The sequence below is a fragment of the Drosophila hydei genome, unplaced genomic scaffold (genome assembly GCF_003285905.1).
Source record: "Drosophila hydei strain 15085-1641.00,03,60 unplaced genomic scaffold, DhydRS2 tig00000063-arrow-pilon, whole genome shotgun sequence".
Classification (NCBI taxonomy): Eukaryota; Metazoa; Arthropoda; class Insecta; order Diptera; family Drosophilidae; genus Drosophila; species Drosophila hydei.
Genome location: NW_022045657.1, coordinates 9,478,502 through 9,504,656, shown reverse-complemented (window position 1 = coordinate 9,504,656; position 26,155 = coordinate 9,478,502). Strand labels below are relative to the sequence as shown.

At 44.6% G+C, this 26,155-nt stretch overlaps 1 protein-coding gene across 4 annotated transcripts in view; it reads left to right on the top strand.

The window, feature by feature from the left end:
• Nucleotides 1-584: 584 nt before the first annotated feature.
• The window catches only part of LOC111594260 (polyadenylate-binding protein RBP45C), a 36,919-nt gene continuing 11,348 nt past the window's right edge, over nucleotides 585-26,155 (top strand). For 3 of the 4 annotated variants that reach the window (XM_030222819.1, XM_030222821.1, XM_030222822.1), the window contains exons 1-3: nucleotides 585-614; nucleotides 2,372-3,435; nucleotides 24,166-24,253. In XM_030222819.1, coding sequence (XP_030078679.1) covers nucleotides 2,931-3,435; nucleotides 24,166-24,253 — 593 coding nt within the window. In that variant the 5' untranslated portion in view covers nucleotides 585-614; nucleotides 2,372-2,930. The remainder of the gene's footprint in view (nucleotides 615-2,371; nucleotides 3,436-24,165; nucleotides 24,254-26,155) is intronic. The other variant, XM_030222820.1, reaches the window with a different exon arrangement.

Sequence of the window (26,155 nt, the reverse complement as noted above, 5' to 3'; positions counted from 1 at the left end):
ATCTGCATCACGGCGCGCATATAACAGCTGGCAGTTCCTTAAACGCAACGCGACTTACAATGGGAAATTTTCCGGCTGAATGTGCTATAAAACGAGTTTAGCTAAGGCACAAACCATTTCGAAATATGACTTTGCGCAGGCCTGAGCGAACTGTGCCACGAAGTTGGCCAGGACGATTGGCAGGCGATTCGTGTGCGTGCAAGATTCGGAGCGAAGGCAGCGCGACAGCGACGCCGGCAGAATAACGGTATGCCACGGCGGACCATGTCTTTGACTATTTGGGAGGACGACGAGCGCGCTTCGCAATCAGTTTGAATTGTGTCCTCGTAAAGAAAGGATATTCGTTACATTGTTGTTAAGTTGTTATTATAATTTCCAAACAAACCAACAAACAAACCAAAACCAAAACCAAAAAAACACCCATCTATGAACGCAACAACTTGAACACGGAAATTCAAACACAAAGCAAAGGCAACAAAATAAAACACAAAAATCAAAATAGAAACTCAAAACGCAGTGCACTACGCGATAAAACAAACAGCAAAGGCGACCGCAAAACAAAATATTAAACAACTTAAAGAAAGATAATTAAAAATAGAAACAAACTGGAAAAAGTTAGAAAACAAAAAATAATTTTAATGATTATTTAGTTTTATGCGTTGGTTTCAAAAATCTAAAGCTTAAATAATTTTCATTTGCAAAGATTTTTATTTTAAGTTTCAAATATTTTGTGTTTCTTCTTCTTATCAGTTGAAAAGTGAAATTAATTTTTGTAGCATAATTTTTGGGGAAAGTGCTGACAGTTTGTGGTGGTGTATTGTAGTGAATGAACACAGTATAATATATATTTACAGCTATATTTGAACGTGATTTGTGCAGTTTCATATATAAGTATTTGATTTTTTGTATGCGATTTTCTAAAAAATAATAAAACATTTGTACTCATCGATTTTAGTACTATTTACACGGAACACAAAGACTTTTTGTCTGCATGTATGTGGCCTTTTGCTGCTGCTGCTGTTGGTGCGGTATTTTCTTTTTTTTTTTTGACACATTATGTACAGCAGCAAGAACAACAATGTGCACACATACTGATGCAGACACAGACACATGTACACATTCTGCCACTTCGGCTTATGTGGCACATAAACCGACAACGAGCAGCCAATAAATGCTTTCAGCCAGCCAACGCCGAAAGCCGCCGACTCAGCGCGGCCATATAAAAAGGCCACTGCATTTGTGTGTATGAATCATACACACACTCACACACACACACACAAATTTCAGTTAGATGACAACGAATGCTGTGTATTGTACATGTTTTTTTTCTGTTAGCATTTGTTATACACTCGTTGCTTTTTACTGCGTCTGCTATGTATGTGTTTTTGGCTTTCAAAAATAAAAATAAAAATATAAGTTTATATTTATACATAACATTTGTCCGTCTCCTGCGAGTCTGTCCCACTGTCTGGGGCTTTTGTGCGCGTTCCGCTATAAAAACCGGAAGCGTTAGACTGACGTTAACGCCGACCGAGGCGCTGGCTATGGCAGCGCCTGATCCTGACACTTGCCAACACTTGGGGCGTGCGATTTTTGGAGTTTGAAGAGTTTGTGTTTTCTGTGTTCTGTGTTCTGTTTTCGGCTTTCTGGTTTCTCGTTTTTGGCTTCTGTTGTCTTGTCTCTTGGGCGCGCGTCGTTCGCATAAAAAGCAGCGCTCATATTCAGCTGCCTTTTATTATTATTGTTATAATTTTGCTGTTGTTGTTCTTGTTTCTGGCTCGCATAATTTTTATTTTTTGTTGGCTCAGGCTCTGCCTTGTGTACACACACATGCACAGAGCTCACCCGCAAATCGTAAAATATTAAATTTAATTTTTCAAATGATGTGTGAATGGCTTAGGCTTGATATACGATAATGCCAGCGCCCCAGAATGTAATGTTTGTGCTTGAGGAGGAACATCATAAAACCGAATCATAAAAGCTGCAATTACCAAAAAAAGATGGCTTAGCACGAATATGGGTTCCTCGAGAAGGGTTATTTGTAACAGTTGTTAGAGCTGGCCCATATAATCAGATTAGTTAAATAAATATTTAATCACAAATTTAATATTTATTGAAGGACGCTTAGTAGAAAAGCACGTTTTATATATGTATTTATTCAAATATAAATTATTCAAAAATAATTATTATTTTTTAATTAATCTTATATATAATAAATATAAAAATATAAGTTTAATGAATTTTTAGAATATTATTTTTATTTGGCTATAATTTTTAAATTTAAGTGAAATATTTCTTTACTTTATCTACATTTAAATATATGTATGTATGTATATATAATTATATATTTATATACTTATATATATTAAAGCTTAAAAGTATTATTGAAATCAGCCAAGGTCGAAGCAAAAACATCTTGTTGGTCTGTGATAAGTGAAGGGAAGGCAAATTTGAATAGCAAAAAACTGCAATAGCAAAACGGGAGGCGGCAAATAAATGCGAGCATAAACCGCAAAGGAAAACTTTTGAAATTAGTAAAATTGTAGAAATCATTTAACGCATCAAATGATTTCCGTATAATATTAAAAAGGAACAAGCAAACAAGCAACCTACAACAACGGCAATTAAAAGTGCGGTTTCACACAAACACGAATATATATAAATAAACAAGCAGAAAAAAGTAAAAAAAACAAGCACAAAAAACAAGCAACAAAACAAGATAAATATAAATATAAAAAAGTGAGCTCCGAAAATTATTTAGTAAAATTTTAACACGATTTGATGATACACATCAACTGTGAGGCGGCACTTCATTAAACATCAAAGCGAATTGCGTGAAACCGCAAAACGTGCAACAGCAGCAACACCAGCAACAGAAACAACAAACAGTATCGGCAGCAGCAGCAACAGCAAAAGAAGCACTCGAAAAAATGTTGGCAATGCCCACGCTAATGATGCCAGCAACAGCACAGATGACGCTCAGCAGTCAGCCGCTGTCGGTTGGCGCCAAGCCGTACGAGACGAAGCTGCTGGCCATACACCAGACGCATCTGCAGCAGCAGCAGCAACAAGCTCCGGCACAGCAGCAACAGCAGGCCCAGCATCAGGTCAATGTTAAGCAGCAGCAATCGTCTCAGCAAATGTCCATTGTTACGACTCAGCAGCAGCAGCATCCGCAGTCCCAATCGCCGCATCAGCAGCAGTCGCAGCAGCAAGCAGTCGCAGCAGCCGCAGCAGCTGCCGCTGCAGCCGCTCATCATCAGCAGCAGCAGCAAGCAGCCGTCGCTGCTGCAGTCTGTGCCGCCCAGCAGCAGGCGGTGGCCGTGCAACAGCAGCAGCACCAGCAGCAGCAGCAGCAACAGCAACAGCAACAATACCAAATTCACTCGCAGCAACAGTCGCCGCAGCAGGTGCTTAGCGTGTCGCCCAAGCAGGGTAAGAATTACTTTTGCTATGAATAGAATAAGAATTATAAACACAATTAGAGTATAATTCCTAAGTACATTAAGTATAGCGGCTCGATTGCCCTTTGCCCCATTTCGATTACTTTACGAGCGATTCCAACACTTTGGGCTCACTTATCGATTTGCCTTTATTGGAGCTGCCAGCTCAGGAATTTCACGAGCTTTACGAGACAGGCGCAGTTCGAGTAATGCTTTTATGATGCGTCGTAAAACTTGGCCAAGCCCATAATGGCTAGCTGTCTAATGCTATTTGGGCTGCCGCGTGCGTCCGTCCATCAAAGTTTCTGTTTCACTTTCACTAAGCTAAACTGAAATAGGTATTTTTATTTTATATGTGTTGGTGCAATTATAGTGCCCATTGCTAGGTGTTTACTTTCAATTGTTGTCGTTGTCGTTGTCTTTGCTGTTGTTGTGTTAAATCAAATAGAAATCAATTTGAAATTATTGACAATTTCCACTTTGGCTTTGGTTCGGCGATTTGTTTTGATTTTGTCATAGCCACTGCTAAACGAAAGGCAAACACACAAACACACACACACACACACACTCACACACAGACTCACACACAGACTCACATGCGCACGCACACACAGGCAAGCAAACAAAACTTACGTCAAGTCTGGCTGTGTGGAAGGCAAAAGTAAATAGCAGAAGAAAGTCAGCCTGAGTCCTGGGCCGAGGCAGGAGGTGCGGCTGTTTGTTATTTTTTTGTGTAACGCCCACAAAGTGAAAACTGCACTAAGCAAACAGCTGAACACTGAACCCCGCAGACAGACATAGACGGAGCCAGACAGAGTTGGAGACGAGGACCAAGATCTAGACGAGACGCTGCCAATTGTGCCGAGCTGAAGTGCATTGGACAACGTGACGCATACGTAACATTTAAACGCACGTCCTCACTTGACCAGCTGATGGGCCAGACGAGGCGAGCGAGTGGGCAGAGCACTGCGAATTGAAAATCGAAGAGAATCGAATCGAATCGAATCAAAGTTTCAACTTCTCTGTGAAAAGTTTGCTGCTGTTGCGTTGCGGCAAATTTGTTTTGAAATTTGCAACGCTCGTTGCCCGTCGAGTGTCTGCTAAAATTTTCAATTGAATTCGTTGTAAGATACTGAAGCGAATTGCCAAAAAGTGAGTGAGACGCAAGGGGGCGGGCAACTGTAAGCAGCGGCAGTTGTCGTCATGCTTGTCCTTCTCCAAAGCAAACAGACAAAGGCGCATTGCAAACGGCAGCAGCAACAGCAACAGCAGCAGCCACAGTAACAACGAGCAAGCGTTAAATTTGGCTTATAAAGTGGCCCGGTGTCTGGCTCTCCCTATGTGCACTCGCAGTGTCCTTCTTTGTTAAACTCTAAGGACGTTGACAGATGCGTTCGCCCAGGCGTTGGCACAGCTGCCAAGTAGCCGCCATTGTTGGTGCTGTCGCTCCTTTCCGGCTGTGTCCGTCTCGTGGGCGTCTGCACTTTAAGCAGGTGATCGATTTTCGACTCTTTCTCTCTGCCAGTTTAAAGCTGCGCAAGCTTTAATTTGCCCGCAGCCTCCATTCGACACCTAAATAATTTAGCTCATTTGAAAAATAATAATAAAAAGTCAAATAAATGCAAAATATTTTTAATGCGCATAAATTTGAATTTATTGCCTATGCAAATGAATATCTATTGTGTCTATATCGCTTTGTTTATTTCACATTAAATTTCAAACTCAATAAATTTATATTATATGCAGAGAGTTTCAAGTTTATTTGAATGCCAAAACCAGCTGAATTGAAATAAATTAACGCGCAAATCCTCTTCAGATACACATCATACTCAATCTCTCAATCACAAATTGCTTATTGGGTCCACCTATCTGCATGGCAACCTGCAACCTGCAACCTGCCTCGTGCTAATGATGATGATGATAATTATTCAGGGCCCTCAGGGCATTTGCCATTGCATGCCACATGCATTTTGTCAACCTGATTGCAGATGAGCTAGCCCAGGTCGGTGCCAAGTCGTTGTCGTTATTGAAGCTGTTAAGCACCGTCCACACTCGACCCTAACGAGTCGCTTATGCGCGTAGTTATGCTTTAAATATGCCAGCATCCACTTGTGGCACCTCGTTGCCATTCTGCACACACATTTTTCCACCATTTAGCTCGTTGTTGTTGCAGGCGGTCAATGGTTTTGAAAATTGAAAACCATATATCAATTGCCTACACTAAGAGAATAAGTTTGCTGAAGCAACTTGATGCAGTCTCTGCTCAACGTTCAACCATTCTCCCTCTCACTCTGTCTGTCTGTCTGTCTCTCTCTGTTGATTTCCTCTTCTTTTCCTGCTGCTGCGCTTTTCTTATGGGCTTTCATTTATTTGCTATTAACCTGTCATTGTTCATTTTTATTATTGTGTGGCTTTTATGCCCGTCTGCCCAGCTCCCACTGCTTTGGTGTGCGCTGTCTGCTTTTGTGGCTGTTGTTCTTGTTGCAGTTGTGTCTCGCGGCATTTTCCGGCACTTGGCAACGGCACACATGTGTGTGTCTGTGTGTATGTGTGTGTACTTATGTTTGGGGTTGTTTGTGTGCGTGCAATAAATTGTTATTATCGCCACGATGCAGCATGTCCTCGTCGTCGCCTTCTGTGCCCTTTTCTGAATGCCCACATCCTCTCATGCTTCAACTGATTCTCATCCGGAGCGGCGACAGGCAATGCTAAGATTTATAACTTTTATTATTATCTTCGTTTAATATTTGTCGCATTTATCTGGTCACGTTCAGTTTACAGTTGCCTTTGCCTGACCTGCTTGCTTTATGACTAGAATATCAATCATACGCCATGTTGACGGGTGTGTAAACCTAAGCGCGCTCACCTGACACTTTCCATCATATCATGTCAGATCGGATCAGTCGCATAGTGTTTTAATTTTTTAGTAGTCGCTGAGTGGCATTCATTGATATCGACTGTCACGAATGTCTCCACAGATGAGTTGTTTGCTCCACAGACATATATAAAAGATATATATTTCCACAAATTTATATATATATATATAGTTATATAACAAAGCAAAAGCCGAGAACTCCTAGAAGCGCCTCATTGCCAAACATAATGATCGGAGTTCGGAGTTCTTGCTCATTTACTTCATTTACGTGCCGGGCGGAAAACATGACGATGACGGCGACCACGGGAGGCAGGAGGCGACAGATTAGTATGCTCGTCGCTTGCAAGGGCCAGGCAACTGTCGTTCATTTTCTGCAGCCGACAGGGTGACATACACATACAGCGACTGTCGCCTTGTTATTAAGTGAGGGGACAGTTACAGCTACAACTACAACTACAACTGCAGATGCTCAGACAGAGGCAAAAGTTTTTACAGACCTCCAGCTGGCCATAGTTGGTGCGCTGTTGGCTACCTCCGGCTGGAGTGACTCGATTCTTTTTGTTTTTTAAATGCCAGCAAACAACAAAAGCAGCATAAGGCAGTTTGGACAGCCGGGATGAGCATACAACTACGTAGCTAATACTTTAGCAGCCGGATTAGGTTCAATTGGAGCGGGCAGCCAGGCAGAGGACATGCAGCACAAAAAATCTAAAGCCCACCAAGGCAAGGGACGTAGGTGGTAGAATAGGTAAAGAGAATGACAACAAAAAGTGAAAGAGGAAAAAAAACAAAGCAGGACAACAATAAAAAGTACTCTTGTACACAGCATTAAAGTTTAAACGTTGGTAAATTCCAACAGCTTCCGCTTAGTTGGACCGCATGGACACGGACAACGCACAGCAGAGACAATGAAGCTCGACAAGACTTTTAAGAGTGTGTGTTGGTGTTGCTCTGTGTGTGGGTGTGTGTGTGGGTGGGTGGGCAGGTGCGTTCATGTGCGTAGTTGTGCGCAAATGTAAAGTGAGATTACAAATATCGATCAAGCTACTGGGCAAAGTTTCATGCGCTGGCCCAAAGGTGGCCCGGCTCAGTTATTAATGATGCCTCAGCTGGAGCGCTCAGAATCGGACTCTGCATACAGCAAACAGGCTGAAAATAGCAATAATATAAGCTTTTATACTTTAAAGCGTTGCGGTTAGCGATAAAAGAGAACTTTTGTCCGACGCAGCACAATTAACACAACGCTCGCACACACAGTTGACATTGTGTCTGGCTTTCCTGCAGGCGCACGGACTCGTCATTTTTGCAGTCGTCAATACTGATCAATATTTTATATACAAATTTTAAATGTCAGCAGGGGCACCTGCATGCAAATCGTTTTTTAACGTTTGTTTGCTTGTCTGCGTGGGCTGAAAAAATCGATTCGCTTGTCGCGTTCCACAGCGGCTCGTATGCTCGAGGTCAACTTGGGGTCATGGTGAGCAGCAACATCAGCTGGGAGCGGCCGCAGGAGCCGCAACTGGCGCAGCCGTTGCCCAGACGCCTTGCAGCCATTTTGACATTTGGTCGCAGTGCGCCTTTGTCTTTGGCGTTGACATAGGAACAACAGCATCCGACTCCAGCCTGCAGCAGCAGCAGCAGTAGCAACCGGTCCACTGGTCCACTGCTGCTGGCCACATTTTCACAAAGTGCTGCGCACATGACATTGTCATTGCTGCCTGACGCCCGGCCGTGTCCTTAGCCAGGAACAACGTCAGCGTAGCACTTTTTAAAATGACTAACGGCATTTGCGGTAGCGGAAAAGTGCGGCAGCCTGGCGGCGTCCACAAAGCCACATTCGTCTGTGCGCCGCAGCTTGCAGCTTGGGGCATGCCCTTTGTTTTGCAGCTGACGCTCACAGCTCGTTTGGTTGCCGCGTGACCAGCCAAACAAGCCAAACGGACCCCACAGATCCACGGACCACTGCAACCACTCAACCGCTGTGGCTCTTTCTGGTTCGTTGTTGCCCCGTTTTGCCGGTCGCCGATTTGTATATTTGGTGGCAGCATAATTTATTGATTGAGTGTTTGGCCAGTCCAGCGACGTTGCCCCAAACCCGCAGCTTAACCCGATTCGCGCTCAGCCCCAATTTTCCATTGTCATTTCAAACATTTCTCCGCGTTTTCTCTTGTTTTTCTTGTTTCTCCTTTTGTATTTTTTCCCACTTTTGCATTTGGTTTGATTTTGTCAGCTACGCTTTGTTGCGCTTTTCGCCAGCTCTAGGATGCTGCTAGATATATTTTTGCAAAAGCTATGCCCTCCGCCCTCCCAGCCTCTCTAGTCTGCCAGTTCTGGACTCTTCCCTGGTCGCTGGTAGCGCTAAAAATTTAAATTGGTTTGTTTTGTATTGCGGCTGCTTCTGTGGCTGCTGGTGCTGCTGCTGCTGTTGCCGCCACTTCTGGCTCTGTTCGTTTAGCTGGTACGTCGTCTGCTTGCTCTCTTCTAGCTGGTCTGCCATAAAATTGTAAATTGCAATTCGTCGCCATGACTCGTTGGCTGACACTGCTGCTGTGGCGTCGCCCCAGTTGCAAGATGCTGGCCGCCCCCTTTCGCACATCGCTCGTTGCGCATCGTTGACAAAGTTACGAAACCGTGGTAAATTTTATTTGAATTTCCAATGCAGCTGCCACACTGCTACCCAGTTGCCCCAGCTGCCCCTTGGCCCCGCACCCGTGTTGTTATTGTTCTTTGGCCTCAGACCAGCAGCTCGTTGCGGTTACGAAGCGTTGATGAATGAAGTGCATTTAACACTCAAAAAGCGTCGCCGCGCTTGGATTTGCTTTTCATTTTTCGCCTCCCACCCAACCAGTTGTGGTTACCAATTAATCACGGCCAGCAGAAGCAGCAGCAATAGCAACGGCATTTGGTCCAAGAAATACATTCAAAGATGGCAAGCCACCATATTGTCGACCGCACTGATAAGCCAAGCGAACAGTTCTTAATCATATTGGGATCAATGCCGTCCCAAACTTGTTGAGGGCGACTCGAGAGCCCGCATCAAGGCCTACTGAAGCGGGCGAGACAGGCAAACAAGCCAACATGTCAAGCAGACAGGCCGTGGGATGGGGCGGGAGCTGTTACAGTTTAATGATAACAATAAAATAGAGCGCACAGCGTATGGCATCAATGTCAAGAGTAGGCTTCACGTGTGTGTCTGTGTGTGTGGGTTTTGTGTGTGTGTGTGGAGGGGACGCCAGCAACTTTTTGCTTGTGGCAACCTGTAAAATATGAGGGATGTGTGTGCTTGTTGTTGCCTTTGAAAAATTGCGACAGCAGCAGCAGCAGCCTTAAATCAAAAAATTATATTGTCATATAGGCAGACAAACAAACACGCACACAGACACAAACAGGAGCAACATGTTTGCCATAGGAGCTGGGCGCTCGGGCAACGTGGGCTGCTAGTGATAAAAGCAAAGTGGGCGTCCCCAAAAAGTGGCAACCAGCAGCAGCAGCAACAGCAGCAGACAGCAATCGTGGATGGTAAAAATTAATTTATAATAGGCATCCTTTATGAGATGACAAGGATGCTGAATAAGATAATGGCATCAACAAGCAAGCTGGCAGGATGAGCAGACAAATGGCGCGAGCTCCGAAAAGGCGTAGACTCTCTGCCGTTAGTCGGGCCCACAAAGGGGCGGGAGCTGGGGCGTAGGCGCTTGCTTTGGGGGCGTTGGTCGCAAAGCTTGGTGAATAACGAAATTACTTATCGCACGAGGCGAGACCAAGAGGAAGCAACAACAACAAAATAAGATGAGGCTTGTAAGCTGTTGCTAATAAATATTTAAAAATGTTTTTTCGCCCTGCTCATTCCAAGTGCAGAAAAACCAGTGCTAACACGCTCTCTTTCTATATGTGTGCGTGCGTGTGTGGAAAATGAGAAAATGAGATTTGCTGCCGTTCGCTAGCTCGTTGATTGCCTTTGCAGCATGAACCGGAAATCAAAGACCTAAGCCCATCTCGACAGATAATGAACAGCTGTGGTGTAAAGCAATCAATTAATTGGGTAATAAGAGAAAGCAAACAACAGCTAGAGATGTTTGTCCCAACAAATATGATATGATCTAATATTTATTACATGACATCTATCAATAAATTGAGTTAAGTTGCTATTGGATTAAAAAGCAAAAGAAAATTATATAAGATTCTTCAATGAATTTCTTTTAATTAAAAATTTTATTTAATGATTTGCTCACCTTTGTTTCACTTATCAATCATGTCAGCTATAAACATAATTTAACAATAATTTTTTCCATTTGTATTTAAAAGTAATAATTGTAAGATTTTCTTTTAATAAAATGCATGAATATATTCAGTACACTTAAGTTTATTCAATCATAAATATATTAAAATGCTAAATATGAGACTTGATTATTCCAGCTAAGGATAAGCAGACTTTACTGAATGCTTTTTATAGCCTCCAAGCCCGACTAATTCAGACACCGTTCGCTGTTAATATATCTTTTGCCTTTGTTATCTGTTTAATTTTAAGTTTTATGTTTCACTTGGCTATCTGCAAATGAACTCTGTTCATCTCTGGTTACACAAGCAAAAATGTGTATTATATTGGTGTGAGTACACACACACACAAACATACACAGCTACTTAAGCATACCTGCCAGAGCGAGTCAGATATGAGCCCGATAAAGACGAGGGCAATAAAAATATTTTATGAGCAAATTATGTTTATTAGCGCGTCAAAATGTCACCATTATGCATGACAAAATACATATTAAAAGAAAATCTAAAAAGGAGAAGCAAAATGAATTATGAAACATGGCATAAAACGAGCTAAGACACATACACAGAGACGCACACACGCGTAGACTTGCCAAAAGAAACTATGAAGGCCGTCACAATAGTCTAGCTAAACCACGACCTTATCGAATGTGTTGCTCAGGTCAGAGAGGAAAAAAACCAGCTCGAATGGGGCAGCAACAGCTGCAATTGCAACTGCAACTGCAACTGCAGCAGCAACATTTGTAGCTCGACCATGTGCATTGTGTGCTTTGTGGCATGCAGCAAATATAATTCGATTTAGCAGCAAGCCACATGCACACGATTCGAATATGAATATCATTGCAGGAAATGCTGGAAAATGCGCCTCAAGACCAACGAAAGGCAACGAACCAGGCAAACGAAACAACAAGCAAATTACAACAATACGGCAACATTGTTGCCCTACTGAATGAGAACCACGATGCATGCTAAATGTAATGCACAATGACAAACGCGCCCCAACCCCTAAAGGCACACACAGACAGACAGCCACACACACACACACACACACAGACACACTGAAAAATAGTTGCTGCCAACGATTGCCGAGGAGCAGCGACTAAAGACGAACGTTTCACAGCTGCAGGCTGGACTGCGCTGGGGGTTGGGGTTGGGGGTGTGTTGGCGACCTGCAACTGCAATCGCAAACGCAAACAGGGCAGAAGCAACGCGCATGACGCGGCTGCTCCAACCGACAACTGGCTGGACGGCCGACACTGCCTCACTGGCTGGCACATTGGGCTGCCCCACCGGGCCGACAGCGGCAGCCAAGCAGCAGGGCTAGGCGGAAGCTGACGAAATGTTGCCGATGTGCCTTGCTAACGATGTGGGCAAAAACAACGCAACGCAGCGCAGCGCAACGCAACGCCTACGATGCCACAGCAACAAAATTGCAGCTGCACTTGGCCAAAGTTGCTTTTTCCACCTACATTCGCTGCTTTTTTTATTCGCCAGTGGGTGGGGGTTGCATTATCTGCAATTGTATGTGTCTGGATGTGTGTGTGTGTGGGTGTGTGTGTGTGGGTGTGTGTGTGTGGGAATGGGTGTGTTTCTTTGTGTGACGCTGTTGCGTTTTTATTTGCCGCTTGTTTCTGTTGCTTTTGTTGTTTTCTATTTGCCGTTTCGGCTGCCTCACTTATCGTCGGTTGGTCGCAAAACTTTTAAATTAGAAATTTTTGTTCGTGGAGCCTGACAGTCGGTGGTTCGGCTGCGTGGTTGGGGCAATGAGCAGCACTCAATAGTTGTTTTTTAGTTTTTGTTTTATACTTTGTTAGTTGGTTAGTTTTATGTTTGCAGCATCAGCATCAGCAGCAGCAGCAGCAGCAGTTGTTGTTGTTGTGGTTTCCATTGACACTCACTAGTTGCTACTATTAATTTTTTTTCTAGTTTTTTCCTCTTTTTTGAAGTTTTGTCTTTAATTTTTGTTGTAGTTGTGTTTTGTGTTAGTTTTCGCCGTGTGATGCATTTTGCGGTTGCTGTTCAAGTTAAGAGCACTTTAAAGTTCGTAATGAAATTTGACAGGTCGTTAAAGGCTTTGCTCTTGATGTGGTCGAGAAGTGTAATGTAAACGCAGATGCACAGGTTCGCAAAGTGACAAAGTTAGTAAACGGATATGGGAAATTAACTAGAGCTGATAGCTTTGTAAGCATTATTTACTGCCTGTCATTACGCAGCCCAACGATCAGATTCAGCTCACACGAAGGTTGACTTTCGTGCTGAAACTGGACTCTTTGAACGATATAGCTTATTGCTGGACTTTGTTGACTTTGTTCCTATCACTATATTTGGACAGCTGCTTAAGGTATTGATATCTTTTAAGAGTTGCGATATTTAATATGATTTTGCTTTAGAACTTGAATCATGCTGCCACTGTGGAGCTTCTGTAAATAATCTGATCATTTTCAGAGATCAACACTGTTTTGTTAATACGCCACGCGAAGTCTGTCGCTGAGTTGAAAAGTCTTTTAGCTTTTGCTAAAGACAATATCCAGACGAGGGGTGGCACAGAGCGTGTATATAGCCAGATTAGCCTTAGATGATTTATTACTCTCTGTAGAGTAGCATAAATAACTTTAAAATAAATGTGGAAACAATGAAATATTTAAATTCATTTCAATGATTAATCTCTACACTCAAACCCACAGATAGGTTGACTATAAATATTATTTGGAATTCTTTATTCTAATTAAATCCCACACTAAAAGCATACAAATTAATTTTATATATATTATATTTTTAAAAATGAATTTACTCTGTTAAGCTTCGGCATTCGACAACCCTCAGCGCTTCTCTTGCAATATTCTTCTTTTTCCAGAGTTTTTTGTGTTTTGTATGTATCGATGGCTGTTGCTGCTGCTAAGAGCGGTTACGAGTTCAACAAAAGATGATGTGATTGAATTTACACCGTCCACTCTGCCCACTCCTGTTGCTCGGCGAAGCAGATGCCAAATAAAAAAGTGGGTGGCACAGATAATTTTCTCAGTAGGCGTCACCTAATGGCATTCCGCAAATTGTTTGTTGAATAGAAGTGAGGCTGGATTGGCAAGCCAAGACGGTCCACAGCTGGGTGAGAGCTTGTTAAAATGCCCAAGTTCGGGCCGAGTTCTGGCTGCGTTCTGTATTGCTAACTGACGGGAAAAAAGGTTGTCATGCTGCCAAGACGAGCCAACAAAGCTGAGGAAGACGATGCCAAAGTCGATGGCAAAAAACAACAACTTAATACCCAGCTGATGCCTATTAAGCACAGCATTTGTGGCACCCACAGCCACACCCGCGCCGTTCCCTTCGTGCGCCTGGCGCTGCGTGTATTTTGCCTTGATTTTGAGCCTGTGATATTTTCATTTGCTTGATTTGTTTTGGCATAATTTCGCTTCGACTTGACTTCGACTTTGCTTCGTTTCGTCACAAACTGTGAGGGATGCTTCACTAAATTATGGTAAATTCTATATATTGTGTGTGCGTGTGTGAGTGGTGGTATGGCCTTGCGGCTGGCATTGGCAAACCGCAAATCAGCATTTTTCTGCTTGGCCCAGAACAAGCCTTGAATAATGACCATATTCGCACGCATTAAGCATACGCCCCCCAGCCCGGCCCGGCTTCGTGCTGGCTTCACGCAGCTAAGGCTAGTTACCCCTGCAAGTGACGACGCACACGTAGCAACAATAATTTCAGCTAATTGCTCTCTGAACAGCCATTTCAATGCGAAATGAATTCTGTGCATCGCCTGCCCGGCTGCCACACTCGGGAGCACAACGGCTACGTAATCCCCCAAAAAATAGTTGCGGCCCATTCATTTTGGCCACCAGCACCAGCACTAGCACTAGCACTGCAACAGCATCCACCGTTGGGCAAGGGGCAGTTCGTTCTGCTTGGGCAGCTGTAATAAAATTACGTATACGCAAAGTGTGCACCCACTTGCCCAGCTGCATATGAAGTACGAATTGGGCCCATTCAGAATGTATGCAGGGGAGCGAGCAGAGCCGGACTAACGAGCGGCCTCTAATACAATAACAAACAGTTGAACAGCCGGAATAGTTAAGCCCATGATCGTCATACAGAGGGCTGCTATGACTTTCATTGCCATTCATATCTAATCGCAGTCCATTTCACTCTGCCTGACGCTTCCACGCCCACTTGCTCGTGCACTCGCTGTCTGGCTGCAAAAATTAAATTTGTCTCTTGACTGACAAATGTCCCCCGAGTGGGCAAAACCAGAAAAGTACTTGACGATACGTAAAAGTCAAGTCAAATTGCAGTCGAGACGCAAAGATGGGGAATGGCTGCAGAGAGCAACCCCCGCCCGGCTCGTTTCATTAGTCTGCTTGTAATACTGTTAAGCGGGCAAAGATACTGTCACTGTAGTGGGTACACACTCACTCAGCTGCACGGCTCTATAGCTTTACTGCTTATATCTGTAGCTTTGTATCTATCTATCTATGGCCAGGAGCGGCGCCCACGCATATGCCGTGGGAAGGGACTAGGGCCGGCAACGGCAACGTTTTGTTGGCATAGGGAACTGTGGGACTCTGACTTGTCCTGGCTGAAGAGCAGCTGATGTTGATGATGATACACACTCAAGTGCGCTTTGGGCACAGCATTTGTGTAAATATATATATGTATTACACACACATATAAATATATATATAAATATATATATATATATATTTATATGTATATATATATATGTTGACGAACGCTCACGCACAAGCACAGCACTTGTGCAGATACAAACGCTGTATGCTGACAATATGCTGAAGAGACTGAGGCCGGCGTTCCTCTTACTTATTTATGCCAATTTCCAGTGTGTTTGAGCATAGCTCTCGCCCTCTCCCTCTCTCTTACTCTTTCTATCCCTATTTTTCCGGCTGTGTATGTGCTGTCTGTTATCCGGTTTTGCTGTTGTCACTGCTGATTTTTAGCGTATTCGCTTCTATTTAAACATTTAAAGCAAGATGCTACGTGTGCCGCATGTTAAGACGCATCGCAGACAGTGGGCGAAATGCGTAGAAGTTGCGATAAAAATGATGTGCTCTGCCAGCGCTCGACTTTACGCATTGCATCGCAGTTGCTGCCACTGTTCCAGCTGAATTGACTTTGACTGATGTGACTGCCACCAGTTAAATATGGATGCTGTGGCATGCAGCTAAATAAAAGTATGAGCAGCCGTTGCTGAGCAGTTCTTAGGGCCGTCTTCCGGCCGACAAAAAGCAGTCAGCAGAAATCTCTGCGGATTGCGGCGTGCGTCGCCGTCGCATGCGGATTGGTTTTATTTCATTAGCTTTGCGTCAATTTAAATATTTAACGAGTTGATAACATTTGCCGTTAGCTTTAAATTGACTAAAATGGAGCGCGGCTGTGGCATAGATTAAATTTCCGCTCTTATGAATGCGCGCGGCTAATAGAAGCGTCGACTGCGATGGTCGCAACAGCGATTACATATATTCATGTATATATTTGGATATATACATGTGTGTGTATGTATATGAAGTGTGTATGCTGGTGTTAGGCTTGGTCCCAGCTTGCCATTGTCGGTTGATCCCGGACCGGCGTTCGTCAGTTTCAAATGTCCGAAAAAAGAAATCCAATTTGCCAGGCGCGCGCGTTGGCAATGCCCCGAGGACAAGCGTTCATAAAAAAGTGGCTGGGAATAAGCCAGCAGCAGCAGGAGCCATGCATGGCATACCAAAAACTGGCGACGGCTGCTCGGCCAAGCCATGGACACCGTGGACCATGCCAGACCGGCCAGACCGTGTCCAGAAACGTGTAGAAAATAAAAATTTCTATTTAAATGGCAAAAATCAACAAATGCAACGCAAAACAATCTAAAACACAAATCGAAATTAAATGACCGCACTTGCACACAAGAGCGCAATTTACACACGCACACACTCAGACACACAGACACAGTCATTGCCATGGAACATGGCAAAAACAAGCCACTTACAAAAGGGGAAAAAAGCGACTGGCTGAATAAAGTGTAGCAGCTGCGCACACCCAAAGGGAGCAGCGGCCAGGACAGCCGCAGAGTAGGCGCTGCCAGCAGAGCTGGGCAGCTCTGACAAATGCGGATGGTGTTGCGTCGCGATGGCCATGCAGTAATATCAACAATTCATTCAGCAGCCGCGAAGCGAGTTTTGAATTTGGTTTTTGATTTTTTATTTTTTATTTTCTACTTTTTACTTCCTTTTTTGCCAGCCTTCCCTCTGGCTGATTGTTGGCATTTGTATTGTCCGTATTGTTCACTAACAAGAATGTATGCGCCAGCGAGGATGTGCACAGAGAGTGACCTCCTGGGCGAAACACAAATTCCGCTCAGTGCCGCGAACTGCTCACGGCAATTGATAACTATTGCTTGGGCAAGTGAATGGCCACGTTGAGCTATCGATGTGGCAATTAGTAATTTTTCATGCGCGTTTGCTGGTAGGCTTACTCTTCTCATAAATATTTCAGTTAATTAAACGTCGTCATGAGTATCGACTTTTCCCTCTCTCTTTCTCTCTCTCTTAGTTATGTCAGCGTCAAGCTGGAGTAATTTAGCGTTAACTTATCTTCAAAGCTCCTTCGATCTCTGATTGCTGTAATATAAGACTTGGGTAATTGTATGCAAGGGGCTTAGCTAATTTGCTTCAATTTTTTATGCGCCAGGTACGCGCAGTCAACCCCAGCACACGCAGCTCTTTTCACTGGGGATTTAGATCAAACGCACCAGCATTTTTTGTTGTTGTTTTGTTCTTTTGGGTTGGCAACAAAATTAATTAACTGCGAATGTGCGAAAACTAAATGAAGCCACTTTCAGTTAGAGTTTGTTGGACGAACCGTAAACCGCACCCACACATAGCGCATAGCAATGCCGAACTCTTTACAATTAACAATCCAACGCGAAGCGCCCTACTTTCAGCCCGGACGCCTGGATATGTGTATGGAGCGTCGCATATGCGGCAGTCCTGGCGTGACCCCGACGGCCCGAAAAAGATCGTAGCCGGCTTTTAAGCTAAGGTCTAGCGTGTGACTGGGCCAATAATGGCACTCGAACTGGTGCGTGTGCAGAGAGAGGTTAGTGTGGCAACACCAACACCTACGCTTACACACACTAAAAACTAGTGACATGACAGCAAAAAAGAATCGAGGAAGGAGAAAGGGAAATGGCTGCAGGGAAAAAGAAAACAGTGAAGCGGTAACCGCAATTTGACCCGGGTTCTACTTGCTTTAGCTATCGTGGCGCCCGACAAATATGCAGATTGCATGAATCGTTGGGGCTGGGAGTTGGTTCACCTGCGTCGCGTTTACTTTTAACATGTGCTGCGAGCGCCAGCAATAACAACAACAACCACATGCTGCGACGTTCTGTTTGTCCGCGCCCCCAACACCCTGGGCAAATGGTACAACAAACGGTGTTTAATGTTCGTTGTTGTTAGTGGTGGTTGAGTGTGTCTGCGTGGGTGGTTGGCTGACTGTTGTTGTTGGAGTGTTGGGGTGTGCGTCTGTCTGCGTACCCCAAATCCCATCCAAACAGAAGGGCGGGGGGCATGGCCAGGGCCATGCCGTGTGTGTAGAATCTTTGTGCCCTTTTTTGCTCAGCCAAACGCTTTCGCTTATTCAGCCTCCCAACAGTTGCTGCTGCGTTTCCAGCTTGTTGTTGGCTGCTGCTGCTCCTACGAAGCAAACAGACGCAATTTCTATTTCCTTTCATACGCAGCCAAGACTCAAGTGCGTGTGTGAGTGAGCGAATTTGCTTTCTAATTTATAAGGCAACATGTTTGCCTGCTCGCCTGGGAGCACTTTAATGCATTCGCTGAGCCACGCTGCCCTCCTGGTCCTGGTCTGCCTCTTTTCGATTTCTCGTACGCAAATTTGCCATTTCTTTCGCTTTCTGTCTTTGTCTCGTCTAGCTGTGTGTATTGTGTACTGCAGTCGCTTTTTACACAATTGTCAACACACACAAAATGCAAATGGCACCACCAACCACCCTACCCACCGCCCGCGACCCCTTGACCCAAGTGTAAAGGCAAACAAGCGCCTATGACTGGCATTTAAATGCGAAATTTGCACGCGAGCAGAAAACCAGAATAGAACTGGCTTGCAAACATCTTTCTCTCTTCTCTCACCCAATTTGGCTTGCTCCGGTCTGATTGCTTTATAAGCACAACCAACAATACACCTCATTCTTTTCTATTCCCAACCTTGCCCTCTCTTCCTCTCTCTCGCTCTCTTTGCTATTTGTGTGCCAAATTTAAATCAAATTATTGACATTTGTTTAAAGGCAAGGCGAGTGACTTGCATATAAATGAGTTAAATTTTTGGGGTACGAGCACTTTAAGACAGCAGCCGTCGGCAAAGGGCGCTCTGATAAGAGACTTGAGAGCCGGGGGGTGTGTGTGCGTGTGTGTGTGTGCTTTGGGGGGTGGTGAAGACCGTTCATTGCCTCAGGGGCAGCAACCCTTTGCTACAGTTGCTGTTGTTGTTGTTGTAGCTTTTGCTTTTGCCTCTGCCATGTTTTGTTTTTAATAGTTACTGAATCTCATTAGAATTTAGATGAGTCTTAATGAGTCATTGTTTTACACGTTAGACGGTCGCGGTGCGGACGAGGACGGGCATGATGACGACAGCGACGATGCCGATGCCGATGGCAGCAGCAGCAACAACAACAACAACAACAACGTTGACGACGACGACAACACACAAGTAGCTAAGAATAGTGCAACGTAGTCACTGAATAACCCAAAAAGTTTCTGCGGCAACGGCACGAAAAGGTAGCTACCTCGGTGTCAGCAACCCCCAACAGCGCGCACTCACACACAAACACCCACTGAAACTTGTGTAAATGTATATTATATAAATATGTTTATATATATATATATCTAGAAAACATTCAACGCATAGCGACGCGACTCGACGCACAGCACAATGAAAATGAAAATTTCATTTGATCTGCGCTACGCGACAATTTGATGAGACTGCTGCAAAGAAAATAAGAAGAAGAAAGCTCAGCTAGAGTGCAAAGATTCCCACACACAAACTGTTGTCAACAGCAACCAGCTTATACAAAGGACACTCTGAGCGTTTCTCTTTCTGCTTGGTATTTCATTTAAATGAAAATCGAATCATAAGCGAAAGTAAACAAGGCTAAATTAAAATGGGTTCAGCTCTGCTTATGCAGGAGCAACTATATTATAAAGATCAGTTTGCTGCTTAAAGGCCAACAGCATCTAATGCTCCTTAAAGTGTCAGCAGACAACTGGACTGGAGTGGAGTGGAGTGATAAGTTGATTGGCTTTCAGTTCTGCTAACTGCTGCAGCAACGTGCCGCTTGCAACGGCATGGCTGTTGCATTTGCAATGGCTGAGGCACCGAGTGCAAGAGCGAGTGCGAGTGCGCGTAATTAAGTTGAAATTAAAGCGCAAAGTTTGCTTTAAGTTGGCAGCAGTCGCTGCTGCCTGGTCGCCATACTCGCTCGCTAAACGCTAATTAGATCTCTTAGTTTCATTTAGTATGCCCCGCGCTGGCTGCCTGCGAATTAATGAAATTAAAAGCACATTATACTTTATAATGCACGCTGATTTGAGTCAGGCAAATTTAATTTAAAGATTTGCTGAGCCAAGACGCTTATCGGCGCCCTTTCCCACAAGCAGCCCTCCCAGCCCCAATAGAGGCAAATTGTGTGTCATATATCAAAGCCAAATGGTAGTCAGATTGGGGGCACAATAAAAACATGAGCAGACAGCATATCCCTGTTGCCTGTCCTGGTCCTGGTCCTGGTCCTGGCTCTGGTAAGTATCCTATTCCCAAGATAACCGCAGTGCCAAATTGCGGGCATAAGTGACTCTCGAAGGCACATAAATGCGGCAAATGTGGAATGGACCAAATTGATTGGGTGCCCCGGCATTGATCAAAGTCATAAGTCAGCGCTGGCGCAGGGAAGCAGCCAGAAACTGTCCATGTAAATATCCTTTTGCAGTTGAGTTGTCCTTTTTTGTGTGCGACCCAGCGCTGCACAGCACGTCTAAGCAACTGGATTATTAACATTTCAATATAATTTGTGGCCATGCGGACTCATATTTGGAGGCTCGGCAGCATCGCAACGCACCCAACTGGGCACCGATTTACTTTTCTGCTGACGTTTGGCAAAATTAACGCGCCTCAGGACTTTGATCCTTTTTTTCCTATTCCATATATATATGTGTGTGTATATGTGCATGCATATACTTATCCTAAGTATTAGTATGTGTGGCAGCACCCGCTGCGTGTTGGGGTCCTGTATTTGCTTACATATTCATCAATTTTTTGGGTTAAACTGTGGGCGGTGCGGGCCAAAGCCTGTCGTCCAGCCCAACGCCCAAATTGAGGGTCGTGCACGTTTTGCGGTTGTTAGCGTCAAATTGTTTGCTTATTTTTGGCTTTTATATGACAGCGGGCAGTCCCAGCAGTCGGTCAGCTGTTGGTTTTTCGACTAGCCGCTAAACGCTTTTAGCTTTAATGCAGTGCCATTTAGCCATTGAGTACATAATTGCCATTACGATTGCGCATACGCCGTGTGGTCAATGACCGGATGGAATTTGAAAATGATTTTATGCTAAACGCAAAATATATGCCGCTACCGTAATCTACTTTACCATAACACCAGAGCGACTCTTCTGTAAAGGTGACACACATTTTCTATCGATAAGCGGCGCTTGCAATCGATAAATTGGCTACAGTCACCAACGGCCTTAAAGGCTGCCTCAGCAGTGGCCCTCGACTCACAGAGTTTATGCGATTGCGTGTAATTAAGCGTTGCAGCTTATGTAAGACAAACAGGAAATAAGGTGTAGCACAAACGCATAAATAACAATGGCAAATCAGCGCACACACACAGACACACAGACATTCTGGTTGGGCTGGGGATGGGCAACGACTCGACACATAAATAAAGGCAACACAAACAATGGAAACGGATAACATAAAATTTACAACAACTCTAGCAAAGCTGTAAAACACATACACATACTCAGGCCGGGCTTCCGCTTTCAGTGATGAAAACGTAGAGAAGTAGGCGTGGCAAGCAGCACACTACTGACACACTTGGCTAGCTGCGACTACTAGGACTAGGACTACGACTGCTTGTGGGGTATCCGATGTCCTGGTCGGCACAGTAACACGCTGAGGTTGTTAGCGCTTCGAGTCGGTGCAAACGCGTCCTCTGCAAATATACAAAACACTTGTAAATGCCGTGTGCCTTCTAAGGATTTATAATTAATTTATGTGCACGTGTGCTGGTCTACACGAGGACAACACACAAGGAGAGCGAAGAGAGAGGGAAACAGATAGAGAGCTAGAGCGAAAGAGAGAGCACAAGCGAGAGATTACTGTCGCGATGCCAAAAACTTAATTAACCTATTACATACGCACAGCTTTAATCAGGCAACGAGTTGACGAGCCAGTCGAAAGAAATGCTGGCAGCCCCTTGACACGCAGACACCCAGTCAGCTAGTCACCCAGTCAGCCAAGGCAACAAAGTGGCTGCCGATACAGAACCAGGTCGTCGCTGCCGCCTATGGGAGCAAATATAAAGCAGCCTTTGACTGCAATTAGCGCACACGTTTGTCGTCCCGGCCCCCTGGCTCGGTCGCCGTCTCGGCTTCAGCCTGTGCGCAACAGCAATAAGAACTTTGCTTTTCGTTTCGGCTCATGAATATTACATTCGCTGGCTCCAATAAGCCAAAAGTATGTCTGCCAGCCAGCCAGTCAACCGGGCAGCTATCCCATGTGAAGTCACTCGCAAGTTGCGTGCATGCCACCAACGTCGTTTCGCCTTTGAGCTGACAACAGCAGCAGCAGCAGCAACAGCAACAAGCACAACCATAACAAGGTGGAGCGCCAACGACAAAGCACAATTGACTCACAATAATGACAACTACTCGAGCGGCGTATATCACAATTTGAGTCAGTGCCTGGTGCTGCCTCCATTCTTGGCAGAGTTCAAGCACCAGCTACGGGGAATGGCAGCCAGCTAAGCCTTGCCGCCGTCTGATTTTACAATGGGCTCATTAATGGTGGCGTATACGCAATTTACAATTAAATAAAAATTGTGCACGCAGACACACACGCACACACGCACACACGCTCACGGCAGTAGCAGCAGCAGCAGCAGCGATTTACTCGTTTGTTTTTAAAAGCCAACATCCCAGCTTCAACAGCTCACTCACAATGTTGGCAGCTCAGTGAGTGTATCTCTCTCTATCTCTGTCTCTCTGTGTGTGTTTCTATCTACTCATCATCGTCATGTGGCTGTGGCTTGGCCTGGCGAATTGCTTTTAATATTTATTTAACACAAAAGCTTTCCGCATTACGTTTCTGCTGCCGTTAATTTTTCGCTTTGCTTTTCATTTTCGCAAAATTACCGGAAATGTTAATTTCTGCACGTGCAGCAGACGATGGCGACGGCGACGACGATGACAAGGACACAGAACGCAGGACATGCCGCAGTCGAGCTGGCAGTCAAAGCCGCGCCCGTCAACGTCGTCGTCGTCGTCGTCGTCGTCGTCGTCGTCATGCCCCAGTTGAATAGTGCTAATTATTTAGGGTAAGACTTCTGGCTCTGTGAGTGTAAGTGTGTGTGTGTGTGTGTCTTTCGATGTGCTTGTGTATGTGCGTGTGTTTATATGTGACGACTCCCAAAAACCCTCCACGCTGGCCCTTAACCCATTGCCAACCCTTGGTTTTACTCAGCTTAGCTGACACAAAAGCATACGAAGGACAACGGCACAACCAGTCGACTGCGACTGCGACGGCGACGGCGACGTCGACGGCAACTGAAACGTTGCGACTTTTTCTGTGCCAAAGAGACAAAGCACACAAAAATAATAATAAATTATTGCGTTTTGAATATGTGTGTGTGTGAGTGCAAGTATGAATTTCCCCTGTGTGTGTGTGCGTGTGTGTTTGCTTGTGCATTGTACATCTTGCTCTTTGTGCTTGTATATGTGCAGTCTGCATGACAGCGTAAGCCTTTGAATTTGTGCACTCGCTGATTTTCGTTTATGTGTGCGGTTGTGTGTGTGTGTGTGCAGTTGTGTGTGTGGAAATATGTCCTCCATCTGTGTGCTCTCATTGGGCTACAAAAGTATTTGAAAGGCGGACAAATGCAACCATTTCACTTGTGACTCGGTTACTTTAATTAGTGAAATTGTCAGCAGGCAGCGATGTAAATTTCAATTCAAGGAATCGAACTTTGTATAGAAAAGGAAGTCATATATTTGGGATATTTAAAAAATAATCTGTCATTGATAAAATGATATAATATAAGTTTTATATAATTATAATTTGCCAAGATAAACGAAGCTGACTTCTTAATTAAATACAGTTAAAAATAGTAGCTCAATAATATTTATTGTCTCATTTGTTGTTACCTCTTTTGAAATGCATACCAAAAGAGTTAAGCTACGTGGAGATATAGGAAGTCCAAGCTGATTCACTGAAACTCACTTTTAAGGGTATCTGCTCTTAAGTTCTGAACACGTTTTAACTTATTTTTGCCTTCTTTCATTATCTTTGCAGAACAATTCCACATCTTTGTGGGGGACTTGAGTTCAGAAATTGAAACTCAGCAATTGCGCGAAGCGTTCACACCATTCGGCGAAATCTCGTAAGTATTAAAATGCAAATTTCCACTTCACAATTTACTTTCCGCTCTCGTGGCTGCCTACCTGGGCGCATCTTTTTCGGCAGGTGTTCCGCCATTTCATATTTTGGTCTGTTGCTGGGTGGGGCAGGGGGGAAGACGCATGTGAGCTGGTTTGCTGGCTTGCATCAACACAGTAAGCCGCTTGCGTTGGCACACATAAAAATTTCATAACGTCGCGAAAATGTATATTATGTTAATTTCACTTAAGCGAACTCTTTCGGCTGCCTCTGTGTGGCTCGGCCTGACAGTCGCCTCTTAAAGTAAACAGAAAGTGTCGCTCTAGTTAAATTGTTGCAGCAATCACAACGGCAACAGCAGCAAAACAATGTTAAATATTTAACTTGCTGTTTTTCGGCATGAAAGGACTAGAGCTGCTGAAGCTAATGGTCAACAGCAGCAGCAACAACAGCCGCAGAGGCAACAACAACAAAAGCAGAAACTTGACTTAATTAACTGCTGTTGGAGACGCAAACTTTTGGCTCAAACGGCTGACAGAGGCTCTGCGGCATGTCCTGCCCGCAGGCGACTTGTACAAAATGTTGGCTAAAGTATTTGATTTTTGGATTACGCGCTTGTTTGTTTCATCAATGTGCGCCCGCCTCACATCTGTGCGCCCACGCGCTCCTTGTTATCGGGGCCAATTGCGAATGTTAATAATTTAAAACTCATTAAAATGATTAGGGCTTTGATTTGGCCGCAAGGCTTTTAGCTAGTCGTTGACTTTGTCGTGCTAATGAGCGGCGCATGTCCTTTGATTGCTTGCTGCCAACGGTTGCCAGGACCCTCAAAGGCTCCACAACCAGCCGCTCAAATTATAAGATTGCCCACGTAAAATCAGTTTAATTGAATGGCGTATCGTTGGCTACGCGCTTAAGCAGCTGCTGTGACGGCCTATTGAGCAATCGATTGGCACCTTGGCGATACAGAGTTATCTCTGGTATCATTATCGCTGATATGTTTGCGCCTCGCACATGACTCCGCAGATGGATTGGCTCAAGCAACCGGAAACAGCCCGCGTCACCTCCTGATTATAGCAGTCATGGTCTGAGCCAGCGTCTGAGTCGCTGTCTGTTGGCAGCTGGAACCTAAATAACTTTCTCTTCAAACGCTGCTGTCATCTTCTCGCCATGGCAGCCAACATGTCAAAACGCTTAATGCAAACAACCGGGACGAGCTTGGATACAGATATTCCGTATCGGATACGGGCTCGCTCGTGCGACGCACTGGGATCAGCCGCCGTCGCATTCTTAGCACGGGGCCAACGACTTCTTTGTCAAAACTTTTATGCGTGCTGTGTTTTTTTTTGTTTCTGTTACGTGTGTGTGTGACTGTTTTTTTTTGGCTTGCCTGAGGTTTTACGGCGAATTTCTTTCTTGTTGTTGCCTGGTTTTGTCATTATGTTGGGGCCTTGGCGTATTTCTGATTCTGTTTTGTTAAATGCGCGGCGCGTGTGAATATTTAATAAGCCGTCTGCCAGTCCGCCTGAAGGCCCTGCCCCAGCTTACTTATAATAATCATAAAAAAGTTGCCGGCCACCATTGCCAACATTCCTGGCACTACGTTAACTAAACTGCCAGATCGGGGGTAATTGCCAAACTTTGCTGGCAGCTTAGCTTAGCTGTTGCCCTGCCAGCCCTATGGCCCCAAGAATTTTTGGACTCCTGCTATTGCTGTGGGAAATCAATTTGAAGCGCCGTCGCTGGGCAATCAACTAAATCGCTCTTAAAGTGTTGAGATGAAACAATTTATATTAAGAACAAGATAAATAAACTTGTCCTTTCTGCTTGTCGTCTGACTGCAGCGCAACTAATTTCAAACTACTCTAAAACTATTTCCCTTTATTTATTGGTCTGCGCTCTGATA